The 12,303-nt window shown below is 34.5% G+C and overlaps 1 protein-coding gene across 7 annotated transcripts in view; it reads left to right on the forward strand.

Moving 5' to 3' along the window:
- LOC118198647 (rho GTPase-activating protein 23-like) overlaps window positions 1–12,303 on the forward strand; it is a 136,442-nt gene that overhangs the window by 110,705 nt on the left and 13,434 nt on the right. For 6 of the 7 annotated variants that reach the window (XM_085811748.1, XM_085811745.1, XM_085811746.1 and 3 more), the window contains 2 exons: window positions 2,560–2,649; window positions 3,566–3,691. In XM_085811748.1, the coding sequence (XP_085667874.1) occupies window positions 2,560–2,649; window positions 3,566–3,691 (216 nt within the window). The remainder of the gene's footprint in view (window positions 1–2,559; window positions 2,650–3,565; window positions 3,692–12,303) is intronic. The other variant, XM_085811749.1, reaches the window with a different exon arrangement.

Consider the following 12,303-nt stretch of genomic DNA (forward strand, 5'->3'; position numbering starts at 1 on the left):
GTTTGAAGTGGACGAGAGATGTATTTGATTTTGGAGAACTGAAAAAGAAGAACTTAAAAATACGCCACAACAGAAACGAGCCAAAAGAAGTGGTACTGTAAGGTGGCCGAATCTAGAGAACGACCTTGCAAACTGGATAATGGAGCAACAAGGAAAGGGAATGGCAATTTGAGCAATTTTGCTTACAAGCAAAATTTATAGCAAAACAAATGAACATAAATGATTTCAAAGGAGGGCCTTGCTGGTGTAGCAGATTTATGAAAAGAAAAAATATTTCTGTGGGTACTAGAACAACAGTTGGGCAACGGTTACCAATGGACTGGCTGGATAAAAAGCCATTTTTTCTAAAATATGTTACAGATATTATTGACAAAAAAAACTTCTTCGGTCACAGGTAATAAATATGAATGAAACGCCGTTAGCTTTCGACTTTCCTGCAAACAGATCTGTTGATGAAACTGGTGCAAAAACTCTATCTGTGTTTACAATGGGGCATGAAAGAATGTCATTTACATGTGTGTTAGCTTGTGCCGCAAACTATGACAAGCTAAAGCCGATGATCATTTTTAAACGAAAAACTATTTCGAAGGGAGATTTTCCTAATGACATAATTATTTGTGCAAATGTGAATGGCTGGATGTGCGAAATAATCATGCATGAGTGGCTACAAAAAGTTTGGCAGTGTCGTAAGAGATCTTTTTTCCAAACAAAAGGGTTATTGATAAGGCATTCCATGCGTGATCATTTACTTGAGTCAGTGAAAACCAGATGTGAAAAATTGTCTACGACCGTAGCAATAATTCCTGGTGGTTTGACAAAAAATCTTACAACCATTAGATTTGTCAGGTAATAAATCCTTCAACGCTGAAGTCCGAAAGTGGTGGGAGTGTTAGATGAGTGAAGGATTGCATATGTATACCAAAAGCGGTAAAATGCGTGGACCATCTTATGAAGAAGTTGCAAAGTGGGTAGGAAGTGCGTGGAAATCAGTAAAAACATCGTCAATAATAGCAGGGTTCAAAGAAGCTGAAATTATATCCTTAGATAAAAAGACTGTAAACCAAGAGGATGAATGTGACGATCTGGAAGACTTGGACTTAGATCAGGATTTACTAAATCTTATTAATTCAGATAGTGAAGAATCAGATTTTGATGGCTTCATATGATGTATAGTTTGCTATAATTCCTTTTGTGAGTAAAATTTAAAATTTCCTTTTGTAATCCAAATTTAATATTTCGTTGTTGCAACATTTTTTACAATATAGTCTGAGTATTACAAATCTAGACTTCTTTAGTGGGTAAATGTAAGTATATTTGGGAACATAAATATATTTTCAACATTTCTTACCTTTAATTTATTTTTGAGTTATGGTTTCATTTCATGCATTTATCTTAACTCATATGTCATATATCAAGACATAGGTTGAGATTTTGCGTCTATACGGCCCACGACGATGTCACGCGCAATTTAATCTATTACGCCGTTTACGCTGATGCGACGTTTTTATGTAATTTGAATTTTTTTCCCGCCACTTTTCTCAAGTGCGCCATTTGTGTTGATGCGGCCTTTTTTCCGGAAATTACGGTAATAAATTTTTTGTCATTTTTATTCTGAAAGAGTTTGTAGGGTTGTTATCAGTGAAAATTTTAAAAAGGTATAATTTTCATTTTAGGATGCTAGATAATAAATCTGATAGAGTATAATTATAAAAAAAAAGCTGTTTTTGAAAAATTGGTAAATTATGCTAGAAATTTGGAATAAACATTTAAAAAAAAAGGTCTCCATCCCATTTGATTGTGCAAATAATGAAATTCTCCAAAGCATTGTTTTAATGTTTAATACAAAAAAATTCTTTTGATAAAAAATCACTTTGAAGTGCATACTTTTATTGTCTACACATTGTATGTAATTTTGCAGCTCTTAGCCTGCCCCTAGACTATGCAGTGGACTTGCATACAAATTCCTTATTTTATAATAATAAAGATTGTGTGTTACAATTTAATTATTGTCAAAGCTTTTGAGTTACAAGACTCTACTGTCATAGAGCCTGTCTTTGAAAATTGGTTTAAATGTTAAATTAATATGCGTATATTTGAGAATGTTTTCAGCAATTACAAACTCTTCTATACTGTTGAAAAAAATAATGAGTCTTGAAAATGGAACAATACAATACATATAATAAAATAGTATGAAAATTAAAAAAATTGTGCTACAATTTTGTAACAATTCATTCTTTTATTGATTTGTTTCTTGACCGAATGGGATAACATTGTCAATATATTCCTGCAAATAAACAATACTGTGATGGACATTTCTGTCTTCATGCATAGAATAATTTTTAATGATGGTTAATGATGTGAAAACATATTACATCGGTGTGATGCACAAGAAAGAAAAATAAATAAATAAATATGAATGTGTTATTTGTGTAACTTGTATTCACTTCATATATTCCTACTTTGCTGTATTAATTGAATTAACTATGGTGTCTTGTAATAAGGACTGCTGGTGCATAATTGCTATCTGCTTTTTTTTATATAAATGGCTTTATTTTTCAGCTCTATCAACTACCAGTTCACTACTTTGCCACTCTGCGATATTTGATGTATCACTTGAAGAAAGTAGTTGAACACTCTGACACTAATAAAGTAATCTAAATATCTTTTTGTATGGTTTAATTAGAAAATTTAATGTTATAACTCTTTCTTTTTTATGTATCTTTTCTAAATGTTAATATTTGTTTTCAAAAAACTTTTGCTTCTAAATTAGTAGTTTCTTATTAATAGCAAAACAAACAAAAATATTTTCATAAAATCTTTTGAAAAGAGGTGGTTTTTATGTTAGTTCTTGTACTAATGTGTTTCAGTTTGAAGCTGTGTTTAATATATGTAAAATGGTAATTGTAAATTTGAAAAGGCTGATAATAAATTATAGATGGAACTGTTTCCTAATGAATGTACAGTTAAATGTTTAAACACTCATAATTTTCTTGTTACATGTTTTAATTATTCTTTGTCTTCAGAAAAACTACCAGTAAAAGAGTTTCAGAATTAGATAAACTTTAAAACAAGTATATGCCTACTAGTTTTTCAGGGTTAATTAGAATCCTTAAAATCTTTAAACATTCCCTAATAACATTTTCCTTAACAGCAATAAAAGTATTTTTTATTTATTAACAGTTTTAAATAATTACCACTTGATGGAAGCAAATGGTATCTTTTAATAGTATCTGCTAATAATTTTTTTTTGCATATGAATATCATTCAAAAGTGTATTATAAAGAAGCTGATATTTTTAATTAAAAAGTCAAATAATAATAATTTGTATTTAATATTTCTCAAAGTCAAAAGCTATTAATTTAAAAGTCAAACAGCAAAAATCAGCGTTATATGAGTTGAATCAACATTGTTTGACTTCTAAATTAATGTTTGTTCGGCGTGTTATTGTATCTTAATTAATTAAAAAGCTTTTAATTAATTCTTTCTTTCATTTTGATGTACTGAATTTTTGCTCATATGTAAAGAATATATATTTTGTACACATAATATTATTATTTCTTCTCAGATGGAAGCAAGGAATTTGGCTATAGTGTTTGGTCCAACATTAGTTCGTACTACAGATAATAATATGGTCACCATGGTCACAGATATGTCTCATCAGTGTTATTTAATTGAAACAATGATTGTTTATGTAAGTGGATTTTATCTATAAAAATAATCATAACTAGATTTATATAGTGCCTTCATATTAATGCAACCACCTTAGTACAGTGTAGCGATTTTTTTTTTTTTACATATAAAACTCCTTGGGCTCACTTTTGTGATTACGGGTGTGGCAATTCCGAGGTACCCTAGTCCTTCAGGGGATCCCCTTCTTGGTGAGACGGCGTCACGACCTTGTTAGCCCCAGTGTTCTGTCTCACTTTCCTTTTCTCCTTTTCTTGTCTTCTGCTTTTCCCTCTCTTTCTCCCTTTGTGGTTTCCTTCTTGGAGGTTGGGGCTCCAGGTGAGAGACTGCTACATCTCTTTGTAAAAGCTCCTCACTGAGAGTGAGTAAACTGCCCGTGTGTTTGCCGTGCATGGAGACCCGTAAAACTGGAAAGGAGGGTCCTGGTAGTGGAGGGATGAGGTACTGTCCCCAGCACACTGCTTTGGCCTCTGCTTCAGTTTAAACGTGTGGTACATACTGGCCCCGTAGGTATCAGTTGGCTGGTCAAGTTTGTTTTTGGCTTGGGGTTAAGCAATCGGAGCATCTGCTGAACACCTCGTTAAAGGTGGAGGTCGGTTCCATGGATGCTCTGTGAGCATATAGACATGACTAGCACGGTGCAGGCATCTGCATCCCCTTGTTAGACTCGATGGTGGGTAATAAAGCCATGTCCGAAAAAATATTCTTATTATGACTTCTTCAAATAATTGTACTTCTCAAACCAAGCTTGGGCAGATTATGATAATTAATAAATCAACAGTACGTGCTCTCGCAGACAAAAAAACACTTGAATCAATTGATAAAACGCAGAAGGAAACCACTATTAATTCCGAATTAAGATCTACTGAAAACTACAGATTCTTTGTTATAAATAACTTAAATACGAACTGCAGAAAATGTTGCCTTTTTTTATAAATAAGTACGTAACTTCAGCAATAGGCAAAACAAAAAACATTAAGAAGCTTAGATCTGGTGATCTACTTATAGAAACCAGATCCCCCAAACAGACAGCTTCACTTGTTAGCAAGCTAACAAGACTCGGAAACACACAAATAAAATTCTCTCCTCATAAGACATTAAATTTCTCCCGTGGCTTCATTTCAGAATCAGACCTAATACAGGGGATGAAATGATTGCTGAACTGAAAAACCAAGATGAGTGCAGAGGGCAAAAAATTAAGATATGCCGAGATGAACAACTTGTAAACACGAGACATATTATATTAACATTTAAAACTCCGGTTCTTCTCAAATCTTATCAAAGCAGGATATCTAAATTGCCCAGTCCAACCATACATACCCATTCCAATGTGTTGTTTCCAATGTCAATGCTATGGACATTCTAAATTCTCCTGTCATGGCTATCTTACCCTATGCAGAAGCAAAGATGATAGTTGATAGCTCTCAGTCTCGACGTTTCCTATGACAATGCCTGTAAAACTTTTCGATCAATTGGAACTCAAACATTACCTACTCTTCAACCTGAAAAAACTAAAGAAAAATCAAAGAGTAATCAAGCAGACAAAAGCGAAGTAATAAAAAAACCGGATCCGCCTGAGCATAGAACTACAAAGAAAAAACAAAAAGTAATACAGAACCAATCAAAATTTAGAAGCCCGAGCAATAGCTCAGTTAGCAGCATCTGTGCTAATATGATAGATTCAGAGATGGAAACAGATGAAGGCCTCAACCTTCCGAAACATCTGATTCCACGCTCAACTAAAAATAAGCATAAAAAAGATAAGTCTCCGTGATGGCCACCCTCGTTTCTTGGAACTGTCGAGTTTCACCAAAGTCTTGTACACATCAAAGACCTGATTGATACTTATAATCCTGTGTGTATCGCACTGCAGGAAACTCTGCTCAGGTTAAACACTTCAACTAAACTTCGGAGGTATAGGAAAGATAATGTGCCTAACGAGCGTACATGTGGAGATGTTGTCCTTTTGAATTCAAATAACTATCCAGCTTCTGTACTGCCTTTAGCCACACATCTCCAGGCGATAGCAATTCAAATAAATATAACAACATTAATCTCAGTCTGTTCGTTATATCTACCTCCAAATAGACACATTGATCAGCAGGACTTAGATGACCTCATAGAGCAACTACTTACTCCCTTCATTATTCTTGGTGACTTTAATGGTGACAATCCTGTTTGGGGAAGCGGCGATATTAATTCACGTGGAAGACAGATAGAACGTATGATTGATAATCACTGCCTCTGCCTTCTAAATAATGAGGAGAAAACATATTTCCATCAACCTTCAAGGACCTTCCATGTTTTGGATCTTGCCATTTGTTCACCTTCTCCTCTGCTTTTTTTGTCTCTTAATGTCAGAAGTGATCCTTTTAATAGTGATCATTTTCCAGTTTTTCTGTCTTTGAGAGGACCTAATACTAACCCCATTTTTAGACCTGCACACTTTCTGTTAGATCTGGCAGATTGGAATCGGTTCGCTTCCCACGTGGTGTTATTGGAAGATATGGTAAATATGATGCCTATAGATAAAGCAGTGGACACCATAACTCTTAAGATCCTTGAAGCGGTGGAACTTTCAGTGCCAAAAATCATCAACAAAGGTTCCCAAATACCCTAAATCCTGGTGGAACAGTGAATGTCAGAAGACTCAAAGGCAGCAAAGAAAAGCCTGGGGTATTTTTCAATGGTACCCCATCCAATTTTCTTACTTTCAAAAGAGACAGAGCTAAAGCTAGAAATGTATGGAGACAAAGTCAGAGGGATTCTTGGAGATCTTATGTAGCATCTGTTACATCATCTACACCTGGCAAAAAAGTGTGGGAATGGGTCCGAAAAGCATCAGGTTTATACAAGAATTACTCAATTCCAATTTTGCAATTTTGCAAATGGCCAAATGATAAGTTGCAGAGAAGAAATTGCTAACACTCTTGGAGAAGCTTTTGCCAATGTATCAAGTGGTAGTAATTATTCCACAGAATTTCTCTCCTACAAGCATCATATGGAAGATAAAAGAATTGTATTTAGCACTTCCAACCTGGAAGTTTATGATATTGATTTTCAATGCTTGAATTGAGGAGAGTGTTGTTCAAAACTGGCAAAACAAGTCCGGCCCCTGATGGCACGAATTATGAGATGATAAAACATCTCCCTTCTAAATCATTAGCCGCCCTCCTTGCACTATATAATAGAATATGGAGGGAACTGCTTTTCCCGCATGCACGGCGAAGAGCTAGAGTAATCCCTATAGCAAAACCAGGAAAAGATCATAGGAATCCCTTTGACTATTGTCCCATTGCTCTGACCAGCTGTATATGCAAAGTTCTTGAAAAGATGGTAAACTACTGCTTAGTCCACTATTTAGAAGAAAATTGTCTGTTATCGCCATATCGGAGCGGTTTCTTAAAATGAAGATCAACTACAGATAATATTGTAACTCTTGAAACAGATATACGAAATGCTTTTGTGAAAAGAAATCACTTAGTGTCCATATTCTTTGATTTGGAGAAAGCATATGACAGAACATGAAGATATGGAATACTTCGTGATTTTTATGACACTGAATTGTGCGGACGGTTACCACTTTTCATGCAGAACTTTTTAATGGATAGATGTGTCCAAGTGCAGATAGGCTCTTTGCTGCCAAAGGAGTTTATATAAGAGGAAGGTGTGCCCCAAAGGTGTGTTTTAAGTGTCACTCTTTCTAATTTAAAAATTAATTTTATTCTTAATGAACTTCCAAAACCAGACCTCGGCACATTATATGTTGATGACCTTCAGATTAGTTGTCAAGGCCCAGACATGCGTTGTATTCAGAGAGAACTACAGGTTTGTTTAAACAAAATTGCTAATTGCTAATTGAGGTTAAGTTCCTAGGATTAATATTTGACAGGAAGCTCAGTTTCTTGTTCCATGTATTAAACTTGAAGAACAAGTGCCTTAAGAAATTAAATATTCTGAAGCTCTTAGCGAATACCTCTTGGGGTGCTGATAGACATTCCATGCTGCAAATTTATAGATGTCTTACTCGATCAAAAATTGAATGTGGATCAATACCTATGGATCTGCACGACCCTCGGTATTGCTGAAAATTTACCCTATCCACCACCAAGCTCCGCGAATTTGTTCTGGTGCTTTCAGAACATCTCCAGTACAGAGTTTATTTCAAATGCAATGAGCCATCTTTAAGTCTAAGACGTGAACAATTAATCCCCTGAAGTACTACTTCATAGTAAATTCTCAACCACTTCATCCTGTTCGATCACTTCTCTTTGATGACTGGTACAATCTTTTGTATTAAGCACGAACTTCTTGCATCCCTCCTTTCTCTTTGAAGATACAGTCACTTTTGTAAAATTATGAGTTGACTGATGTACAAGCTAAAGATGTAAGGTTATATGATACCCCACCTTCCACATGTCTAAAAATTACTACTCTCAACATTTTCGGTAATTTCAATAAGAGCAATCCTTTCAACGTTGTTTTTTGACAAATCTTTGAAGAGCACAGATGCAGGTACAACTGCTATACCCCTATATATACGGATGGCTCAAAGTCTAACAATCAAGTTGGATCGGCATTTGTGTACTGTGATACTATGAAAAGCTTTAGGCTGCCTGAAGCATATTCTGTTTCTTCTTCAGAAATATTTGCCATCTAAAATGCTCTAATATATATTTCTAGACAGCACTGCAAGAAATACATCATCTATATGGATTGCAAAAGTGCCCTGATGTCGATGAAAACCTTCTATAATAATGACAATCCTTTAATTTGGGAAGTAGCTAAGCTAGATCAAAGTTTGAAGGATCAAGGTTACAGCATCATTTACTGCTGGGTACCTGGACATGTTGGAATCAAGGGGAAGGAATTAGCAGATATTGCAGCTAAATCACCTGTTGAAAGTGTCCACCAGTCTATCCCCTTTAGAGATATTCAGAAGGTCATCAAAAGCAGAATGTTAGATAAATGGCAGAAGTTATGGGAGACTCAAGTGAACAATAAATTAAGACGTGTAAAAGCCCGGCTGCAGTGTTGGGAATTGAATAGAAATCGTAAGGAGGAAGTCCTATTGACTCGCCTTCATATTGGTCATTCAAGAATAACTCATCAGTATTTACTGAATGGAGGAATTGAACCTATATGCAGTTCAAGCAATTTTCTTTTATCCATTGAACATATTTTAATTAACTGTCCTCTTTTTAATCCTCATAGATTGCAGTTTCTTCATGAAACAAATCCAACATTGATGGATTTAATTGGGGAACAACCCCATTTATAAATCTTTAGGTTTTTAAAAGCAATCAAAATGTATTATAGCATTTAAATTTTAACTACATCTGGTCTTTTAACATAAACCATCTTTAGACAAGTGTTTTCCACACAGAAAATAGTTTTAAATATAGCTTTCAAATTTCAAGCATTGCTGTCCTTTTATTTCATACCTTCATTTTGCTCTTATACTCAATTATGTCACGCACTTATACTGTAATTTTGCATAGAAGTACTTTTGTGTGATTCTGGTGATTGTTTCTGTATTTCTACGTTTGTATATATAACCCTACTCGTGGCACATCATAACCGCTGGGTTATGTGCCAAAACTCAATACCAACCAATCATTTTACAGATAAAAAGGTTGAAGTTACTTATCGGGTGCAAGTTGGTGGTTTTTGAAACTTTTTTTTAGAAAGATTCCCAAACAATTGTTGTTCATTGTAAGTCAATAAATATTATCAATGTATGAAAACAAAACATAGTTTGGCAATTTAAAATACAGATTTTATTTTATTATCATTATTAATTAAAATGGATTATATGATACATTAAAAAATAAAATGCTTACATTCTTTGTAAAATATTTCTGTAATAATTTACCTCTATTCTTCTCCTGAAGTACACTTTAATAAGTTTTTGCTTTAAAGAAAAAAGAGAGAGAGAATTGTAGAGACTTATTCTCGTACAACCCTCGGTAACAGTGGCTGTGAAGGACACATTTCCTTGTGTTTCGATTTAGAAAAACAAAATTCTGTATTCTTGCAGAAATTCTATTGCAGTTTCTTCCATTGCTGGCAAATTTCACAAGCACATATTTTAAAACTTAAGTGTAAGTAAAAAATAGCACTTTTTTTTTTTAAACTGTTGGAATTTGGGATATAGCAAAAAGAGCGCATACGAAAATGGTGGCATTATTTGACTGAAGGCTAATTATGAGCATGGTTACCAGAGTTTAGCGATTTCTACTAAGATGGTTGCATTAATATGTGAGTACCATTAATATAAATATTGGACCAGTCTGAGAAAACATTGCAAAATTAATTTTAATGTAAAACTAAGTTAATGTAGTCTTCAACAGAAATAAAGTTTTCTGCATCCAAAAAAGTATTTATCTTGTTTATTCGTTTAAGTATTATTCACTAATAAGATCATTATCAGATGTACTTCTATTTATCAACCAAACAATTAATCTTCGAATTTTATTAAAAATTGAAATTGAAGCTCAGCTATTAAAATTTATGAAATGATATTATTGAAAATATACAATTTTTTGTTTTGTTTTGTTACAAAATTATAATCTGTAAGAAATTTCCATTCCAATCAGACAGAAATTGTAATATTATTTTTTGGTCAGGCCTTCTGGTATTATTAAAATTAAATGAATCCTGTATAATTCTGAGAGTTAAAATTCCGTAGTACTTTGACTGTGACCTATATTAAAAACATGAATTAATCTATATAATATTATAAATATAATGTTATGAGTATAGTACTGACCTCATTACTGTAGTAATATCTGCAATAAGACTATTATAAAACAGTCATGCATTGGCTAATACAGGTGTTTTCATCTTAGAATGTGATTAGGGGAAACAAAAATTTAACCTGGACTTAAATTTTGAAGTACTACTGGCCATCATATGCACATTAGGTAGTCCATTAAAATAAAAAAAATCATTTTTGTCATTTTAAGTGTATTTAACTTGCACTAAAAGATACAAACAGAATACTATATATACACTCTGACACAAAAAATATATGCACCCAGAAGAAAATGAACTACTATCATGAAACTTAACATGTATGTAGTGTATGAGGAGATAAACAAATTATTACAAATTCAGAACGAAAGATAATTTTATTAAGAAGTTAAAACTTGAAGGCTACAAATCACTAAGTAGTATAGCTACTTCTAGATCTAAAGGAACACGTCATGGCATCGAATCAAGTAGGTCACCTGTGACCCTCTGCAGAAGATCATGCCATAATCTTTGCACCTTCCAAGCATGTCCCAAGTGTGCTCTATTGGCAAGAGGTCTGGTGATATGGCAGGCCACGGAAGTACATCATATTCTTGAAGTCATTGTTGGGAGAGTTACGCATTATGTGGACGAGCATTGTCTTGCTGATAAATAGCACCTGGGCAACTTGATAACATGGGCAGTACAACTGGCATTAAAATGTCATCTGTGTAACTGCAAGCCATCATAGTGCCTTGAAGGACGACTAGAAGTGATCATGTGTCCCAACAAATCTCTCCGCACACGGTCACACCTTATGTAATTGCCATATTTCGCTCAACAACAAATGCAGGATCAGGCGTTGGCATGGTCGCCTTCACTTGCATGTGTGTTGGCCATCAGCACTGAGACTGAATCGGGATTCATCGCTGAAAATTACATGTCCAGTTGGTCACACTCCAACTTGCCTGAGTTTGGCAAAAATCCGATCGACACTTCCTATGTTGTTGAGTCAGTGGTAGGTGTCTTAATGGACGTCAGCAACATATATCAGCATTTTTCTGTTGTTCCCAAATGGTTTCCCTTAATGCCACCAGATACCTGGAAGGTGGTAAATGGCATTGAATTGATGCTAGCGACATTGTTAGTGCAGAAGTGGCCGCTGTTATGATTGCATGACTCTTGCGCTCATTTGTGTTCCTTGGACGTCCTGACTCTCCGGGACGGTAGACTATCCCTTCTGTAATCTGTTGTTGGCAACACTGAGCAAGTACCATATTGCTGTTACCAAGGTGGTGGCCGATATGCCTGTTCGACCAACCTGTTTCTCTGAGGCCTACTATACGCCCTTTCTCAAAGTCTGACAACTGTTTGTACTGCCGCCATTTATGTCTCAGAAGCATCTCTAGTCACAGTACCGTCCATCCAAGTTGACAGATTTGTTTGAATTGCCCTACACCACAAGTGCAGATGCTCTCAAACTCTCCCAGCTGCGCATCTCATATGCACTTAGCACTCTTACTCTTGTCTCATAGGTGCTAAAATATAAATCATTTGTATATCTCTTACCAGACTACAATCTTGCTGAGTTTTGTAATTGTGCCTCAATTTCTTCTGGATGCATGTATTTTTTTTTTTTGTTTTTTTTTTTTTTTGTGACAGAATACTAAAATGTTTGCTGTAAAACATAATAACAGAATTTATGGTTAGTGATAATTACATACTGGTCTTTTTATGTGCATACTGATATAATTTTGTTCTATACCTGAAAATGTATTTTCTATGGCATATTGTGGATGATTTAGTAGAATATTTAGCATAAGCATGTGTGTGTTTGATGTATTTTCTATGGCATATTGTGGATGATTTAGTAGAATATTT

Source organism: Stegodyphus dumicola, chromosome 2 (genome assembly GCF_044657685.1).
Source record: "Stegodyphus dumicola isolate Sdum_Otavi_A_Nest chromosome 2, ASM4465768v1".
Lineage (NCBI taxonomy): Eukaryota > Metazoa > Arthropoda > Arachnida > Araneae > Eresidae > Stegodyphus > Stegodyphus dumicola.